Source organism: Malus domestica, chromosome 06, assembly GCF_042453785.1.
Source record: "Malus domestica chromosome 06, GDT2T_hap1".
Lineage (NCBI taxonomy): Eukaryota > Viridiplantae > Streptophyta > Magnoliopsida > Rosales > Rosaceae > Malus > Malus domestica.
Genome location: NC_091666.1, coordinates 26,381,461 through 26,399,635, shown reverse-complemented (window position 1 = coordinate 26,399,635; position 18,175 = coordinate 26,381,461). Strand labels below are relative to the sequence as shown.

The following is an 18,175-nucleotide window of genomic DNA, read 5'->3' as shown; positions in this document are numbered from 1 at the left end:
AGACGTGTGTAACGCATAAGAGTCAGGTGCACAAAAATATCATGAATTAGCTAAAAAATTAATAAAATAGATGAATTTTGTGCTTCAAAGTTTCAAAATTTGCAAGCACAAAGCAAATATTCAACCTCTTTTTTAAAAACAAAAATAAAAATAAAATTGCAATGAAGAACTAAATACAAATTTTAGAGGGAGAAAGAAAACTCTCCCAAACACGTGTGAATTATTACCTGTAAATTTGCAATTAACGTTAAGATGCCATGATTAGAATTTAGAACTCACATAAAACCCCCTACAAACCTCACACAATCCACCCTCCAAAACCAGCTGAGCTTCTCCTGCAAATCCCTGAATTGCAGAAAAAAAACCCAGTTCTCCAAAAAGCCGAGCAGGAAACGAGGAAGGAGATGCCATGAAAGCTTATCCCAAAGCTTTCAGTTTTTTTTTTCTCACAGTAATCATCACATAAATCCAAATGGCGATAAGATTAGATTAGATTAGAGTGTAACGTTTTCCAGAGGCTATCGTGTGAAGAAATCGCCATAAAGCTATGCCCTTTTCCTTCTGCAACCTCCATTTCTTCCTCCCTTAAAAGCTCTCTCACTTTTTGCATTTCTCTCAATCTCAGTCGACCCCTTTTGGTTTCTGCTGATTCTGTCACTTTCCCGAGAAAAACCCAGAAGGGAAAACTCGTTTCAGAATGCTGCCGAGGCTGAACGGTGGTGTTTGGATGGACGACAGGGAGGACAGAGAGACTGTTTCCTGGACTAGAACCTCCGCCGCTGCCATTGCCGGCACCACCGAGAACAAAGACGAGATGGGTTGTCTGTCCACCTTCAAATCGATGATGGAGGTTGAAGACGACTGGTACATGGCGGCTAATAACAACATCCAGGGCCATTCGGATGTCAGAGACATCAGCTTCTCCCCGAGCTTTGCTGACCCAGAAAGCTTGTTGCTCAACCCGGTGGACTCTTCCTCCTCCTGCTCGCCGTCGTCGTCGGTTTTCAACAATCTCGACCCAAATCAGGTTCATTACTACATGCCTCAAAATCCCAACTTGTCTTCGCTGCTTAATGTTGTTCCTAACAACCCTTTGGATCACGGCTTCGATTTGGGCTGTGACATTGGGTTTCTTGACACTCAAGCTTCGACTGGTGGTTCGAGTTTGATGAACAGGGGAGGTGGGGTTTTGACTGGGTTCAATGATTTGAGCTCAAATAGCCAGATGAATGCTCAGAATTTGGGTTCTAATTTACAGTTTTCGACTACCCGTATGCCTCAATTGCTCGAAAACAGTTCAAATTTTTCGGGCTTTCAAGGTTTGGATGATGGTTCAGCCAATGCTTTGTTTCCTAATAGGCCTAAGTTACTGAGACCCCTTGAGTCCTTCCCTTCTGTGGGAGCACAGCCAACTCTTTTCCAGAAAAGAGCGGCGCTTCGGAAAAACTTAGCCGACGGTGGAAGGAATTTGGGTGTTTTGGGCTCACAAGGGGGCCTGGTTTTGAATGAAGGGAATGAGAGGAAGAGGGAGATGGGTGTTGAGAATGAGAAGAAGAGGAAAATGAGCGGGGGAGATGATGTTGATGATCTGAGTTTTGATGGTTCAGGTTTGAACTATGATTCGGATGAGTTTACTGAGAACACTAAGGTGGATGAGGGTGCCAAGAATGGTGGGAATAGCTCGAATGCGAAAAGTTTTGTTACTGCTGCTGGAGGAGGAGGAGGAGGGGGTCGTAAGGGGAAGAAGAAAGGGTTGCCTGCTAAGAATCTGATGGCTGAGAGGCGCCGCCGGCAGAAGCTCAATGATAGGCTGTACATGCTGAGATCCGTTGTTCCGAAGATCAGCAAAGTAAGAATTATTTTACACAATTTTCTCGTGAATTTTAATATGCAATGATATGTTTTAGGTGATTGATTACGTCCTCAAAGTTCACAAGCAAATTGTTTTTAGCCTTTTCATTTGTTGAACAAGTAGCATCATTTACAAGGCTCCAAAATACTTTCATTTTAATTTAAGATGGCACTAATTTGTCTCACATTCAAACTTTTAGCCATTTAAATGAAGGATTAGTTACTAAATTGCTATTAGGAGGATCTACGAAGAACAATTTATGATTTGAATGACATTTCGTCATGGGATATCAGATGGACAGGGCCTCAATCCTTGGGGATGCAATTGAGTACTTGAAGGAACTTCTGCAGAGGATCAACAACCTCCATAATGAATTGGAGTCCATCCCTCCCGGGTCTGCATTGACACCTACCGGAAATACTTTCCACCCTTTGACACCCACTCCGGCTACCCTGCCAAATCGTATCAAGGAAGAACTTTGCCCCAGCTCATTACCTAGCCCAAATGGCCAACCTGCAAGGGTAACAGCCCCTATGCTTGGAAATTACTTTTTGCTCTTCCTCAATCCAATAGTATAAATTAGATTTTGCTCTTAACATCCGGAAACTTTTCTGGTAATTTTACTTTTTGCTAGAAGTACGAAAGGAAATGAGTAACTCTGTTCACTTTAGATCATCGTAGTGTTCTGATATTGATCACTATATACAGGTTGAAGTTAGGCAGCGAGAAGGACGAGCAGTGAATATCCACATGTTTTGCGGCCGAAGGCCAGGTCTGTTACTCTCGACCATGAGAACTTTGGATAACCTTGGGTTAGACATCCAGCAAGCTGTCATCAGCTGTTTCAATGGTTTTGCTATGGATGTCTTCCGTGCCGAGGTATCATTCATTACACTCATCAGTTCTTTGCACATAGAGCACACCACTAACATTATCGTCGCCTAACATTGTTGAGGAGGGTAATGCTCTCCCACCAGACAGTTTAACATGTTACATTATCAGAAATCTTTACACGTAGCCAATAAGTTGGATGGTTGGATAATGAAACATTTCTGCTAACTTCTCTCGATATCTTGCAGCAATGCATGGAAGGCCAGGACGTCCACCCGGATCAGATAAAGGCAGTACTTCTGGATTTGATCGGGTTCCATGGCATGGTGTAGATTGCAGCAAAACAACAAGCTCAAGTTTGATTTAACCACAGACAGGAAGGAGTCGTGCAATTTGTATGTGTCTTGCCATAGCTGATAGCTTAATTGTGTCGTTCAATCAACTTCTTAATTAGCAGATTTTGAAGGAACATAAACTTTGTAGCTGTAGGTTTGCTTTGTACCATCAGCAAATTCAGCTTTATCAGAACTGGATTTACTGAAAGAAAAAAAATTAATTCTCAGCTTTCTTTTCCTTGTTATTAAATAATTTTGGGACCGGAATTACCCCATAAAATTTAGAGAGTTTTAACAAAACACTCCCGGTACTGTTAACTTTTAACGAAAAACCACATTTTTACCTTTAACTGACACTATTCAATATAACTTTAAAAAGGGCTTTTTGATAAAAGAGAAGTTTTTTTGAACTTTTCGTTAGTTTTTCTTAAAATTTTATCCCATTTACAATAATTGTGCTATTATCCGACCGTGGAGAAATTTTTTGTGTGCCATAAACACGGCTCGGTATAACAAGTGTTATAATACAATGAGTTGAAAAATATATTTTTTTTAGTTTCCAACCAATTGCATAATTACACTTGATGTAGTGGGACATGCTTGCTGTACACCAAAAAATCTCTCTTTGTGGTGAATGGTTTTCTACATGCTTTTTTAAGGATTGCTTGTGACAGCCCGTCCCTAATATTACGATTTTATGAATTTTAAAGGCATGATTTTACAAAAATGCCCTTAGAGGTGAGGGTTAAAATTTTCGTTGATCAGCGTATAATGAGGCGTATGAAATTTTGCTTTAGCGTATCCCTGAAGTATTCGACAACACGGGCTCGTAGGCGTAAGAAGAAAAGGATTTGGAGTTACGGTTAAAGTTCTACGGAACTCTAAACCGATAAGTACTTTTATTTTGGTTACTATTTATATTTTTTATATGTATATAATTATAAGTATTATTATTTTATTAGTTGTTGTTAGAATTATGGGAAAAAGAAAGATGAAGGCGTCGGGGAGGAAGAAAACAGAGGATAGAAAGGGATTGGGCAAAGCTGCCCAATCTGAAAAAATGAAGGAGAGGCCGAATGAGGAGAGGAGAGAGGAAGGTGAGTGACCAACCAAAAGAAGGAAAGAAGGGAAAGGAGGGAGAAAGAAAAGGAGAGGATCGGCCGGATACCTTGAACCCGCACCCAACCCGGTTTCGAAACCGATGGAATTCCGACGTTTTCGAACAGTTTTTCAGGCTAATTTCACCCCATTTCCACCTGCAATCATCACCATACCTCTTCCCCTTCATTCTTCTATCAAGATTCGATGGAAATTGGGTGAAATCCGTGACTTTTTGCGATGGTGACACCGACGGGTTTTGTGTCAATTCTCCCATTTCTGAAGCAATTTCTTCCAATTGTCACCACCCATAGACTTCCCTTGAGGCTTAAAACAATGCCCAATCATTGGTTGGAACGTCGAAGTCGAATTGGGGACGAATCAAGAACACCCATTTCTAGGGTTCCGGCGGGTTTTGATGAAATTTGAGCCTTTCCAGGCCAAGTTGGCCTTGGTCACAGGTATGAAAGTTGTTATAATCATTGAGATCTTCAAATATGCAAATTTTGGTAATTTTTAGAGATAGCTGATTTTTCCGGTGCGTGGCCATAGGGCCGCCAATGCTATTTTTAGGCTATATTTGATGCCTTGAATTCAGTTTTGAGAATTGAATGATGTAGATTGATCGTTAGAACCAAAATTCTCTAAGATACGTTAATAGGCCATTATATGAATCGACGATCTAACAGTTGGATTGCCATCAAACTTTAATAGGTTATTATTCATAATATTTGAGGAATATGGGAACTCACAGATTGGGAATCCGACGTACAGATCTTCTCGAATTGGATTTGTAAGTTCGTAAAATAAAATGTTAACTGCCACTTGGTTTTGGCAATTGGCGGAGATCCGACCGTTTGATCATTCCAAAACTTTAGTATATTATTTTAGAAGCTTAATGTGGATCCTTGGAAGTTACGAATCAGATATTTGATTTGTAGATCTTCTGGACCGAATTACGTAGACTTATGTGCGATTTAAGTTATGTATTGTATCAACGAGAATTCTGAGATATGGTTTGATAATTGGTCACATGCGTCGATCGTTTGTGATGCCTCGATGTTTGTGCTAGGAAGTTGTAGCGCGGACTCCAGGTGAGTGGATCTTTCCTTTCCTTGCTTATCATATTTTTCATGATTGATAATTCTATAAATGCTTTTAAATAAAACTGAGAAATTTATGCCATGACATATATATATTTATATGTTATAAAATACTATGAGATGGTTGAGTTTAGATTTCATCGTGATATATCCATATGCGTATAATAAATGATTATTGCGAACTACGAATGACTTGATCCCTGTTTAGGGTACCTAGGCAGTCTAACAAGACATTAGATGCAGCCATATAAGAAATGAGATTATATAATCGAGACAATAGCCTTGTTTAAGGAATTGAGCAATGTGAGGGATATTGGTGATAAATGTGCGTTTTAACTTTATGTTTTGGTGATTAATAGTTAGTACACCATATTATATAATTGGAAATACTATGAAATGTTTTTATTTTAGATTTCATCATGGCATATCCATACGTATATTTCTTGCACATAATTATTGTGAACGCTCTAAAGTGCAAAGGTGAACGCATGATACACAGGTAAGTTCAGGTAAGTTCAGATAAGTTTAAGTAAGTTCAAGTAAGTATACGGTATTAGTTGAATTGATGGGGTTATGATATGAGTACATTTATGTTTAAAGCAACTCCAACATTGTCGTACATGTTGTAATAGTAGGCAACTCCGGCATTGTCGTACATGTTGCTTTTAAGTTATACATGTTGTAAGCATTCAAAGATCATAAACCTGCACCCTGGTGTTAGTGTTCCCTCATGTGGCCAAGGCACAGTTCTTCACGTAATGTTCACCTCCCGCACCATACGCTCACCTTGAATTCAAGGTAGGTGCACATGCTTGTCGTACATACCACTATAAGTGGTTCCGACTCGTAGGTGACTCTTCACGTGATCATAGCACTTGAGCGTATACATTTACACCCAGTCATGTCGTACATACCACTACTATGGTTCCGACTCGTGTGCAGGCGTAGTGCCGTATAGGTCACTAGAGGTGACTCCGGTTTATGTGCTAGCAATGATTAATGAAATATGAATACAGTCGTATAGGTCACTAGAGGTGACTCCGACTTATATGCTAGCCACGATTGATGAGATGTGTGATGAATATGTGATGAGCTAGCATATGTAATGCATAAGAGACGAGCTAGCTTATGTGATGAGTATGTGATGAGCTAGCATATGTAATAAATAAGAGATGAACTAACTTATGTGATGAATATGTGATGAGTTAGCATATGTAATGAATAAGAGACGAGCTAGCATATGTAATGAATAAGAGACGAGCTAACCTATGTGATAAGTATGTGATGAGCTAGCATATGTAACGAATAAGAGAGGAGCTAGCATATGTGATGAGTATGTGATGAGCTAGCATATGTAATGAATATGTTATAAACTGGTATATGTGATGAGATATGGGTAAGTTGTACAGGTCACCCTAGGTGACTTCGACTTGCGTACTAGTATGAATTATTAATCGCATGATTATTTAATATTATTGATGAAATGTTGTGTTGTGGTATATTATGAATTTTCTGGAAACTCTACAGGTGTTGAAGTGAGGGGTTATAATGTTTTACATGGTTTCTATTAAAACTTTACTTACTGGGCCACTCACCTTTATCTTGTCTTCACCCTCTAGGTTTTATTAGCTGAGCTTTCTTATCGTTGAAGATTCGTGGCGATTCTTAGTATTGGAGATTATTTCGAGGGTACGATTCTTAATTCACTTTTCTGTACTTGCTTATGCTCTAACATCACGTGTAAAGTGGGTTCATTCCCGCTCACCGGTGCACTTTGGTATTTAGTCACTCTTATATTTAAATTTATTCACAATCTTCCACATCATCACATTTTATGGCTTCATCACCTTCCGGATGTCGGCCAACACAGCTCGATTCGGAGTCCTAGTAGACATTTCGGGTCGTGATGTATCATTGCTTCTATAAAGAAAACAAACACGTTACTCATAAGCGTTTTTATTAGATAAAATGTCTATTTTTTTTTATTAAAACTAAAGAGTTTGACAATGAAAAATACATTTTATAACATCATGTTTTGTGTGATTTGAAAATGCGACAGAAATTTTGAAGCTTCTCATATTTGGCATGATGAAATTTTGATATAGCATCAATTACGCTTTTTAACTATTTGACCATATGATTCTCTATTAAACTGATGACGAGTGAGATATTTGACCTATTTTTAGATCATGTAGAAGCCACACTAGCACCGGTCAGATTAATCTACGTGATTGGTTGTGGTTTTGATACATGGATTTGATTAAGGAAAAGTAAAAGTTCCACGATAACTAGTTTTGTTCATGGTGCAAATGTGGTTTCCACGTCAATTCAAAAATAGAATCCACGCTTTTCAAAGCAATAATTTAATAAAAAAATTACATAATCAAACTATTAAACGACATAAATTGGTACAATTCCAAAATCTTGTATCCGTTTTAAAAATCGCTCCTAACTCGAAGGATATAATATGTACTTAGCTAAAAAGGCTCTTATGATGAAAACACTTCCAAGTTTGTGTATTAAACAATGTCAAAAGGTTCCGCGCACGAGCCCATCTCGGGTACCCGGCACCACTATATTCGTATCCGTACCCATATACTGGTCCATAATATAAATGGGCTTGAAAGGAAATAATTGGGCTTCAAAAAGAAATAATTGGGCTTGAAAAATAACATTACTAAGATTGGGCTTAAAAGAAAATTGAAGAAATGGGTTCGTCCAGTCCAGAGCTTGATTGGTGGTGACGTAATGTGGTTGAATATAAAGGTGACCATGAAAGCAATGAGACCCAAAAATGGTCCCAACCCAACAAATAATATCAAGAGGTTGTGAGGTGGGAGATGTTTCTGTTTGGAATATGCTTTTTCCTTGGTCATGTGTCATTATGAATGGTCATAGCATAGTATATACGACTAGTATTTCTCTGTCGTATCCGTATCCGTATGTCTTTGCCTCTTATCTTTTCTTACCTTATTTTTGCCATTATCCTAGGTGATATGCTTGGTCACGAAGAACTCCGCGGAGACTATTCTTTCTTAAGATCTTTATTCTCGATAGTTGGTAATTTCTTGACTTTTTATACAAAAACTGGTCCAATGGGAAAAGGTAGAATTAACATTTTTGTCTTGCTATGAAAAAAATGTCTTATCCAGCTCCCGGCATTACATCTTTAGTTACGTTTCGTACGTTAGAAGAATTCATTTTTTCTTAACACCGATTTCATTATCTGTCATCAGATGAGTTCGATTTAATTTATCTCTTTTACGAATCTCAAAAATCAAATTCATCGATGGTATACAACACAATGCTATTGATGTCATTCAAACATTAGACAATCCATTTTTTAGCATCCGAGTCAAACTTTAACAAGTTGGGAGGATTGGGGAATTATGGCAATGTAGTGGGTGGCAAGCGACAACAATGTGTTGTGTGACAGTTTTTCTTCAAGTTTGAGGTGTAAAAATTGGCCAAAAGAGAAAAGTTGGGTGGAAACAAAAGTTCAATTTTTTGGGGAAAAAGAAAGGCAAACCCTAATCCAGGAGTCGTGCAATTTGTATGTGTCTTGTCATAGCTGATAGCTCAATTGTGTCGTTCAACCAACTTCTTAATTAGCAGATTTTGAAGGAACATAAACTTTGTAGTTGTAGGTTTGCTTTGTACCATCGGCAAATTCAGCTCGATCAGAACTGGATTTACTGAAGAAAAAAAATTTATTCTCAGCTTTCTTTTCCTTGTTATTAGATAATTTTGTGACCGGAATTACCCCATAAAATTTATCCCTTTTACAATAATTGTGCTATTATCTGACCATGGAGAAATGTTTTGTGTGCCAAGAACACGGCTCGGTATAACAAGTGTCATAATACAACGAGTTGAAAAATATTTTTTCTTTTTAGTTTCCAACCAAAATTACACTTGATGTAATGGGACGTGCTCGTTGTACACCAAAAAATCTCTCTTTGTGGTGAATGGTTTTCTACAAGCTTTTTTAAGGATTGCTTCTATAAAGAAAACAAACACGTTACTCATAAGCCTTTTATTAGATAAAATGTCTTCTTTTTTTTTAATTAAAACTAAAGAGTTTGACAATGAAAAATACATTTTACAACATCATGTTTTGTGTGATTTTAAAATGCGACACAAATTTTGAAGTTTCTCATATTTGGCATGATGAAATTTTGATATAGCATTAATTACGCTTTTTAACTATTTGACCATATGATTCTCTATTAAACTGATAACGTGTGAGATATTTGATCTATTTTTAGATCGTGTAGAAGCCACACTAGCACCGGTTGGATTAATCTATGTGATTGGTTGTGGTTTTGATACATGGATTTGATTAAGGAAAAGTAAAAGTTCCACAATAACTAGTTTTGTTCATGGTGCAAGTGTAGCTTCCATGTCAATTCAAAAATAGAATCCACGCTTTTTCAGAGTAATAATTTAATAAAAAATTACATAATCAAACTATTAAACGACATAAATTGGTACAATTCCAAAATCTTGTATCCGTTTTAAAAATCGCTCATAACTCGAAGGATATAATATGTACTTAGCTAAAAAGGCTTTTATGATCGAAACACTTCCAAGTTTGTGTGCTAAACAATGTCAAAAGGTCATCCTTTCAAAAAAAAAAAAAAAAAAACAATGTCAAAAGGTCATTTAACTTAATGTGGATGCTAGTTGGTTCCAGCTGGATGGTAGGGCTACTGTGGCTGCGGTGTTGCGGGATCATGATGGTATTTTCTTGGCAGTTCATAAGCTTTCTCTTGTGGCTAGATCAGTGGTGTTTGCGGAGGCAATGGCAATGCTTAGAGGTTGTGAACTAGCAGCGGAGCTGGGTTTTAGGTGGGTTGAGGCAGAATCTAAATCGCTTGAGATGATCGTTTCCTTACAGGGTGATATTTCTAAGGGCAGTTGGCAAGTGTTTCCAATCTTAGATGCTATTTTGAGTTTGGGGAACTCTTTTCAGGGCTGTCGTTGGTCTTGGGTTCCAAGATCGGCCAATCAGTCGGCGAACCATCTGGCGTCGAGGAAAAACATGGAGATGTGCAGCACCACTTGGGTCAAAAGACCCCCTATCTTCATTGATTCACATTCTCAACAAGGATGGGCTTCCTTGCCCTCTGTAATTGTTTTTTGTTTTTGTGGGTGTGCGTTGGGTTGACATTTTGCCTTTGTGGTAGCGTCTTTTCTCTGTTATCCCTCTCACGACCCTTTTCTTTGTTTTGCTATGTTTGCCCCTTTGGTGGGCTTTCTTTGTTCTGTTGACTTTTGCCCTAGTGTTGATTTTATCCAATCTTTAAAATAAAAAAAATAAAAAAAAAACAATGTCAAAAGGTTCCGCGCACAAGCCTATCTCGGGTACCGGGCACCATTATATTCGTGCCCGCGTACCCAAATAATGATCCATAATATAAATGGGCTTGTAAAAGAAATAATTGGGCTTGAAAAAGAACATTAGTAAGATTGGGCTTAAAAGAAAATTGAAGAAATGGGCTTCGTCCAGTCCAGAGCTTGCTTGGTGGTGACGTAATGTGGTTGAATATAAAGGTGACCATGAAAGCAATGAGACCCAAAAATGGTCCCAACCCAACAAATAATATCAAGAGGTTGTGAGGTGGGAGATGTTTCTGCTTGGAATATGCTTTTTCCTTGGTCATGTGTCATTGTGAATAGTCATAGCATAGTATATACGACTAGTATTTCCCCGTTGTATCCGTATCCGTATGTCTTTGCCTCTTATCTTTTCTTACCTTATTTTTGCCATTATCCTAGGTGATATGCTTGGTCACGAAGAACTTCGCAGCGACTATTCTTCTTTCTTAAGATCTTTTTTCTCGCTAGTTGGTAATTTCTTGACTTTTTATACGAAAACGGGTCCAATGGGAAAAGGTCGAATTAACATATTTGTCTTGCTATGAAAAAATATCTTATCCAGCTCCCGGCATTACATCTTTAGTTACGTTTCGTACGCTAGAAGAATTCATTTTTTCTTAACACTGACTTCATTATCTGTCATCAGATGAGTTCGATTTAATTTATCTCCTTTACGGATCTCAAAAATCAAATTCATCTGATGGTATACAACACAGTGCTATTGATGTCATTCAAACAGTAGACAATCCATTTTTTAGCATCCGAGTCAAACTTTAACAAGTTGGGAGGATTGGGGAAATTATGGCAATGTAGTGGGTGGCAAGCGACAACAATGTGTTGTGTGACAGTTTTTCTTCAAGTTTGAGGTGTAAAAATTGGCCAAAAGAGAAAAGTTGGGTGGAAACAAAAGTTCAATTTTTGGGGGAAAAAGAAAGGCAAACCCTAATCCAGGAGGGACAGGGAAGAAAACCATAATACTGGGACTCTGTAATTTAGGAAAATATTCAAAGATTAACATCAAAAGAGTCAATTAAACACACATTAATTACGTAAAATTGACAGATTCAATAAAGCTTGCTTGGTTTTGAATAGCATTGTCAAAGAGAGGTTGCTTTACACCATGAAATTCTTTAGTTTTGGTAAAAGAAACCTCACGAAACCATAGACATTACATAACGTAAGAGATAAGCATCTCAAAACTCCACACCACAACAGAGAACACTTCAATTCCGCATTTTGAAGAAGAAAACACACCCCAGAACTCAACCTTTATGCGCTATATGCGAAGGGACTTGCAACCAAATGAAGCCTCTCATTTCTCCTTCGGCACTCTTATTGTTTTTTAAGAAGTCTTAATAAAACTTTCCTAGGATTATTCACTTTTAACGTTAAGGACACTTTTGGTGTAAAAAAAAATCACTCATGATTCTATTCACTTACAATACTATTTTGTTATTTTGATTAAAACTAAAGTTTTTGAGAACTTTTAGTCAATTTTCCTTTGTTTTTATTCAAGCACAGGGTAGGAAAAAGAAAAGTGCGGCTGAAGAAAAAAGAGAACGCAACTCATTTAGCGACGAAATCCATTGGTTACTTGCAAACTAGAGTAGTGCTGCTTGTAAAAATAGCCAATCTTTACAAAACAGAACACATTCCGCAGGATTTCAACTTTTAACGAAATGCCTGCTAGACATGCTCGATGTTTTACAACATAAACCAACAAAACTGAAAGCAATAAGTAATTTCCTTGACCGAAAAACATCATAACATCAGATAATCTGTAAACTTACATCACAAGGACGGGAAAAAGAGGTCGAAGCAGCCTATGTACAAGGTGGAATTGTTTGACAAAAAGCAAGTCCCACGTCAACTTGCTCGAATCAAAAGGGTATACATATTTATCTATATCTATATTATAACCAGATAGCTTCCAAATAAACTAACTCCAGAAATATGTCCAAAACTGGATCTATCACATTCGCCATCTATATGGGACTCTCGTCAGCCGAATTTGAAAGTCCAATAGTGAAATGGCTCACGGCTCACATCCAACTCCGTTACTTCATATATCCGAATAGCTTATAGTAGGGACCCTCACAAGAACACCATGACTATCATCTCGCCCCCAAAACTCTACACGTCTTCAGTAAGATGCATGATGGAAATGGCCAAAAGGGACGTAAAATGGACAACAAAAAGAACATATGATCCAAGGATAATTATATACCTTAGTCATATACCTACAAATCTCGAGAACCAGGCTTAACACTTCTCAGCAGTAGATGCAGATGGACGTGGTTGAGACTTCCCCTCTCTTGCATCCACACCCTCCGCACCCGATGACAGATTATCCTCCCACTGTGCATTCAAAGTCCCAGGGTTCATCTTTTGGACTTCCTCTCTGGTGTAGATGAAAATCTTCCGGACAATGCCACAAAATTCCCTGAACCAAGCATATAAAACCGCTACTTAGTAAACCTCTCAGTCACAAATTGATATAAAACATCTCTCTTTACTCAACTTGAAGGCAATAAATGACTAATCCTGCAGATTGATAAAAGATAAATACTTACTGCCAAGGATCGTCTCCAACAAGCATCATATCACCTTCATCATCAGTATAAACGATCATCCAATTCTTTTTCGGAGACATCAGCTCACCACCAAACTCAAACAACATGTCCAATTCAGCTATCAGCTCCTTGTAGTTGTTGAACTTGGTAAGATCAACAGACCTACCTAGTGCAATACCCTGCTTGTGAACCTGGAGCCAACAGCAATTTATTAAGTTCAGCTTTTGATAGGCTTTCGTATTATCAACAGAGCTCCAAATAAAGCCTAACAAAATAGTCGGGAAGGAGATACATACCTTAGTACAACTCCTAGTTGAACCACCCTGTGATTTACCCTGAACATCTCTGATATGTTGCTGAGAAGTTTGCAAAGCTGGCTCACTGACAGCCACGAGATTATCTGTTGATTTTAAGCCCCTTGATTTTTCAGAATTCAGGTCAGACTCAAAAGTATGAGCTTGGTTATTACGAGGTGACTCATTCATCATATTTCTGTGTAACAATGCAGGATCTGGTGTTATCAGGGGAATGCCAAAAAGCTTGCAGTTTCCATCTTTAGGGTTCACAGCTTCACGTTTGTCTAGTAACATCTGTGGTCTCGGCATGATGTCCCTTGCATTCCCCGGATTCTCAAAAGGTGATGGAGGTGGTAGAGGCATCATCCAATTTCCATGAGGGAGCTCAATTCTATGCCCATTCACAACAGAATAGTCACCAAAACCACCATATCTAGAATTCCCTTGTGCTTGATGCGACATATTTCCAAGAGGACCTTTCTGATTAGAGTCCAAGCTAAGAGACAGGGATGATGGTAACATGGACCACGAACGCGAGTTATATTTCCCTTCCTGATCCAGTGAATGCTTTCGCATTGAATTAGCAGATGCTACCCCTTGATCGACAAAAGGGGGACAGATTCCATGTGAGGAATCAACATTATTCCCAAAGCCTGACAGCAGATCTGTGTAAGTTGGTTCATGCCTCCCTGAGGACATCCAATTCTCTGAACCATATCTTCTTGAAGCAGATACTACATCAATCTTCTCTTCGTCTATCGACGGTGGCCATGCAACAGATTTCTCAGCAGTATCAGACTGGCTCTCCGCAAAATTGCCTCTCAAGGTCGGGAACTCTTGACCTTGCAAGACCCTTGAAAACCCACCAGGCATCGCAGGGTCAACATTTACTTTTGATGATCCAACTAAAGTAACAGAAGAAGAATATATTATTACTTTTTAGTAGAAAGATAGGAAAAAATGTTCTGCATAAAAGAATTTAAGGTATCTAAAAAGATTACAATGTCAATTAGACTGTACCTTCCCTACTGAGGACAGAGGAATCTGGAGATGACGGCACCATGTGTGTTCGAGGTCTTTTCGGCCTGGGCATTGGAAGTGGATTCAGTGCAGGAGGAGCAAGGGCAGGCTCTATTTTCCAAGGTGAAACTCTCTCTGGACGGGAAATAGTAGAGGTTTCATCCCATCTCACCTTTAAGAAACATAAGAATGTTTGTTTTAGCTTACCCAAAAAAAAAAAGAGTCTAAATTGGTGGCCTAAGAAATTCTCCTTACCTTAAGGCATCTCCATTTGGAATCTCGCCACCTTTTGGTGTCAGCATCTTCTGTTCCAATAATGGTGCCAGTAAACCTACAACAAGATAAACTCATTACACTAAACCTACGACAAGATAAACTCAGTGCACTTTCAGGTAATTAATATAAACAGAAAGGAGGCATTCAGCATCCATCAAACATACTTCTGCTCTGGAGCTTCTTCACCTTCAAACCTCATCTTAAACCGCATGCCTATAGAATAGTTGTTTTTAACAGACTCCATGTATTGATCAAATGGAACAATGAACTCAGCAGGACTTGTCCTGTAAACAAACAATTGAAACAGTACTTCAGAAACAAAATCGAACTAAACATTAAGATCAAATACTACAAACAAAATAAAACACAACTTTCACAGTAAATTTGAAACCTCTAAACTAATTGCTGAGATATACAAATAATAAAAATAGACCACACCTTGGCTTGTAGTACACAGTGAACATGGTTCCTGTTAAAATGGCATGCCATGCAGTTGCGAGGACACCAAGATGCATACTGTGACTGGATATCACGGAAGATGGTACACTGCCTTGCTGTCTCATAGCACGTCTAACACCAACACGGAGCTCCCCATTCTCACCCCTAGGAAGTTACATGGTGGTCCCATATCAGAACAAAAATAAATAAATAACAAGTGAACAGCAAGTTTATGGGATCTCAATTTGTGAGAAACCCACTAACCTTACAAATATAAATGCATCTCCTGCAACAAGCCTCTTGGAGCTAACGAAAACACTCCAACCACTTTGCAGCAAATGCCTCCGTGGTTGACCTGTCATTCCCAACAGCATGTTTATTATGTAAACAATTATACTGCCAAAACTGTAGTAAATCTTTCTTTCACTAGCATCAGAAACAATGGTCCTAATACAGTGGTTGGGTAACACCAAAAATGCACAGGAATGCAAAGAAGGTAAGTATCAAAGAAATAGAAGTTACCTCGAAAGATATGGCGAAAGCGCCATTCACTTCCATGCAAGTCTTTGGCAACCAACTCCTGTGTTGGAGGTTGGCGAGACATGTCCTGCCAAAGCACAAACCAAAAATAGCCACAATGAATCAAATTCAGAAATGAAGAAAAAATGAAAACAACAAACTAAAAGCAATAAAAACTAACCAGCGGTGGAAGGCATTCATCTGCATGCCGCCTTAACACTGAAAATCCACCATGGGTGCTTGTATCAGAAGCAGTTAAGGTCTTGCAAAATGAATGTACTTGAAACCGTGGTGGTGGAGGCGGGGGAGGCTCCTTCTCCACTGCATTCTCATCTTGCTAAAATTTAAAAGAACATCAAACCATCAGAAACTCAACCCATAATCAGTTTTACCAACCCACAAGAAATCAGAATCCTCAAGCCGACAACTTACATTTGGTTCGGGAAGTAAAGTGACTTGTGCAAATACTTCATCAGTGTCTGGTTCAGCCTACAATTCAGTAGAAAGAAATTTACTCATTCCAAAAGCTAAATAACTTGAGTACTAAAGAAGCAGCAAAAATTAAATCCACAATTCTTAGTTTCTTTATAAGATCAACCACCACACTACCTTCAATGATACATTTATAACCCGGCAAAGAATCTTCGATGGAAGATTATACATTGGCATCTGCTGATCAGCCACCTGATTAGTCGACGCCTCAACCTATTTTCGGACCCAGAAAACACAATTGACAATTTAATACAATGAACGAAACCCCAGAAACACAAAACCTCAGATGTATCAGCTAATAAACCCCATACAAAATAAATAAACAAAACACTGAAATTTCCATGAAACAATCAACATATATTGACCCCAAATGAAGACTAAGAAAAATGGAAGAAAATGAAACTATTTGAAAATATTTGAGTTATGCGGAAACATGGTTGGTGGAATAGAGAAATTGAAAGCCGACCTGCTCGATGTGCCCCTGAGGGAAGTAAAAGACACGTTCCCGTTCACGCGGCACAGTCACGAGCGGCCCTGCGCAGGCGTGCCATAGCTCCGTGTAAAGCGCCGTCTCAGCATCTACACACACCCATCAAAACAAAAGAAAACAATCAGCAACCACAGCACATGGAAAACTCGAGAACCCACAATCTGTCGGCGGAAATGAAACAAAAAGCGGCCGGGGTTTACCTCTCCCGTCGGAAACAGTAGAATGACCGTTCTGCCCCTCGCCGACGGTCCTGGCGTCGTTGTGGTCCCTGAAGCCAGACGAGAAGCTCTCCCCCTTCGGGTTGCCGCAATTATCCTTTATCGAAACCTCCGATGACGTCATTTCTTTAAAGAGCTCAGCACAGATCTCTCATCTGAAGCTCTCCGCCGCTGCAGTTTCTCAACTTTCACACCCACCCTGAGATCTAAGCACCCAAAACCCTGAGTCCTCAATCCGCCACAAACTTCCACGCCTCCGCCGCTCTCTATCTCTGAGACCTCAATCAAAACCCTAACCCAAAAGCCCAAAACGGAAGCAAACAGCTCAAATTTCCACCACTCCAACCCTCTCTCTCTCTTCGTCCGTCCACAGCTCGACGAAAACCCCTTTCGTTTCAGCCGTCGACGCAGAGCTCCGTCAATTATCAACCAATCCTCTCGATTCGACCGTCAATGTTAGTCTCTCTCTCTTCTCTATCTCTCTATGCAACTCGCTCCCTCTCTGTCTCTCTCTCTCTCAGCATACAGGAAGCAGCTCCGAGCTTTCTCTCTCCTCTCCTCTTCTCTCTCTCTCTTTCTCTATCCTCTATGAGTCGCTGTGTGTCTGAAAAATGAAAGGGCGAAACCTTGGGTGGTCAAAACAGCGTGCAATAATTTTCAACCGCAGTCAATTTCTAACCAAGTCCAGGTGATGACCCGTAGTCTCCGGTGACCTTCCTCTTTCCAACCGGCTACCCCCGGTCGACGCAAGCCCCCCATAGCAGCGACCGCTCGCTTACGTGTTTCATTAAGGCGGCTCTGGGGACAGTACAAAACGACGGTCGCGTTTCGCCGTCCCCAGGTGTCGTTTCCTGATTCGCGTGCTTCAGTGCTCGGGGAGTAACGGCGTCGGGTACGGTTTCCAGGTGTCGGGGGACGATTGATTGGGGTGGAGTGAGGAGCAGGTAACGGCGTTAGGGAGTGGAAAAAGTTAATGTATTTATTGGGAAATGACGTTGTCGTGCTAATAACGGGCAGGCTTGGATGATGTAGGAGGGTAGGAGGAGGGGTCGTCTCATCGGAAAATGATTGTCTGCCCTTCTTGATTCCGTGCTTTCTTATTTTGTGTAATCACTGTTAAGTTACGTTAACAATTCATATTATTTTTTATAGAGATAATAAAAAAAAAATTATAGTAATATAAAATATTAATGTGGTTTAACCGTGACCACACAGGAAGCTGTGGGAAGGCAGGGGAACAATAAGGGCAAAT

The 18,175-nt window shown here is 39.4% G+C and overlaps 2 protein-coding genes across 2 annotated transcripts; one reads left to right on the top strand and one right to left on the bottom strand.

The window, feature by feature from the left end:
- The first annotated feature begins 593 nt into the window (after positions 1 to 593).
- LOC103437484 (transcription factor ICE1-like) lies at positions 594 to 3,152 on the top strand. Its single transcript, XM_008375954.4, has 4 exons — positions 594 to 1,849; positions 2,146 to 2,373; positions 2,561 to 2,731; positions 2,932 to 3,152. The coding sequence occupies exons 1-4, from the start codon at positions 698 to 700 to the stop codon at positions 3,013 to 3,015; spliced, it is 1,635 nt and encodes a 544-aa protein (XP_008374176.1). The 5' UTR covers positions 594 to 697; the 3' UTR covers positions 3,016 to 3,152.
- Positions 3,153 to 12,327: 9,175 nt separating this feature from the next.
- On the bottom strand, positions 12,328 to 17,875 carry LOC103437483 (auxin response factor 2B). The gene is made up of 14 exons (XM_008375953.4): positions 16,906 to 17,875; positions 16,682 to 16,794; positions 16,333 to 16,428; positions 16,156 to 16,212; positions 15,905 to 16,060; positions 15,727 to 15,811; positions 15,469 to 15,559; positions 15,205 to 15,369; positions 14,931 to 15,050; positions 14,746 to 14,821; positions 14,491 to 14,662; positions 13,471 to 14,375; positions 13,175 to 13,365; positions 12,328 to 13,044 (listed from the first exon to the last, which is right to left on the bottom strand). The coding sequence occupies exons 1-14, from the start codon at positions 17,045 to 17,047 to the stop codon at positions 12,864 to 12,866; spliced, it is 2,550 nt and encodes an 849-aa protein (XP_008374175.1). The 5' UTR covers positions 17,048 to 17,875; the 3' UTR covers positions 12,328 to 12,863.
- Positions 17,876 to 18,175: the final 300 nt, after the last annotated feature.

Bases quoted from the DNA above. Each gene is read 5' to 3' on its own strand.
- LOC103437483 (XM_008375953.4), bottom strand. From the start codon at position 17,047: ATGACGTCATCGGAGGTTTCGATAAAGGATAATTGCGGCAACCCGAAG. The intron at 16,795-16,905 runs GTAAACCCCGGC...GGGTGTGTGTAG, and splicing joins TACTGTTTCCGACGGGAGAG to ATGCTGAGACGGCGCTTTAC. The intron at 14,663-14,745 runs GTAAGGAGAATT...TGTTTCTTAAAG, and splicing joins CCAAATGGAGATGCCTTAAG to GTGAGATGGGATGAAACCTC.
- LOC103437484 (XM_008375954.4), top strand. From the start codon at position 698: ATGCTGCCGAGGCTGAACGGTGGTGTTTGGATGGACGACAGGGAGGAC. The intron at 1,850-2,145 runs GTAAGAATTATT...ATGGGATATCAG, and splicing joins TTGTTCCGAAGATCAGCAAA to ATGGACAGGGCCTCAATCCT. The intron at 2,732-2,931 runs GTATCATTCATT...GATATCTTGCAG, and splicing joins TGGATGTCTTCCGTGCCGAG to CAATGCATGGAAGGCCAGGA.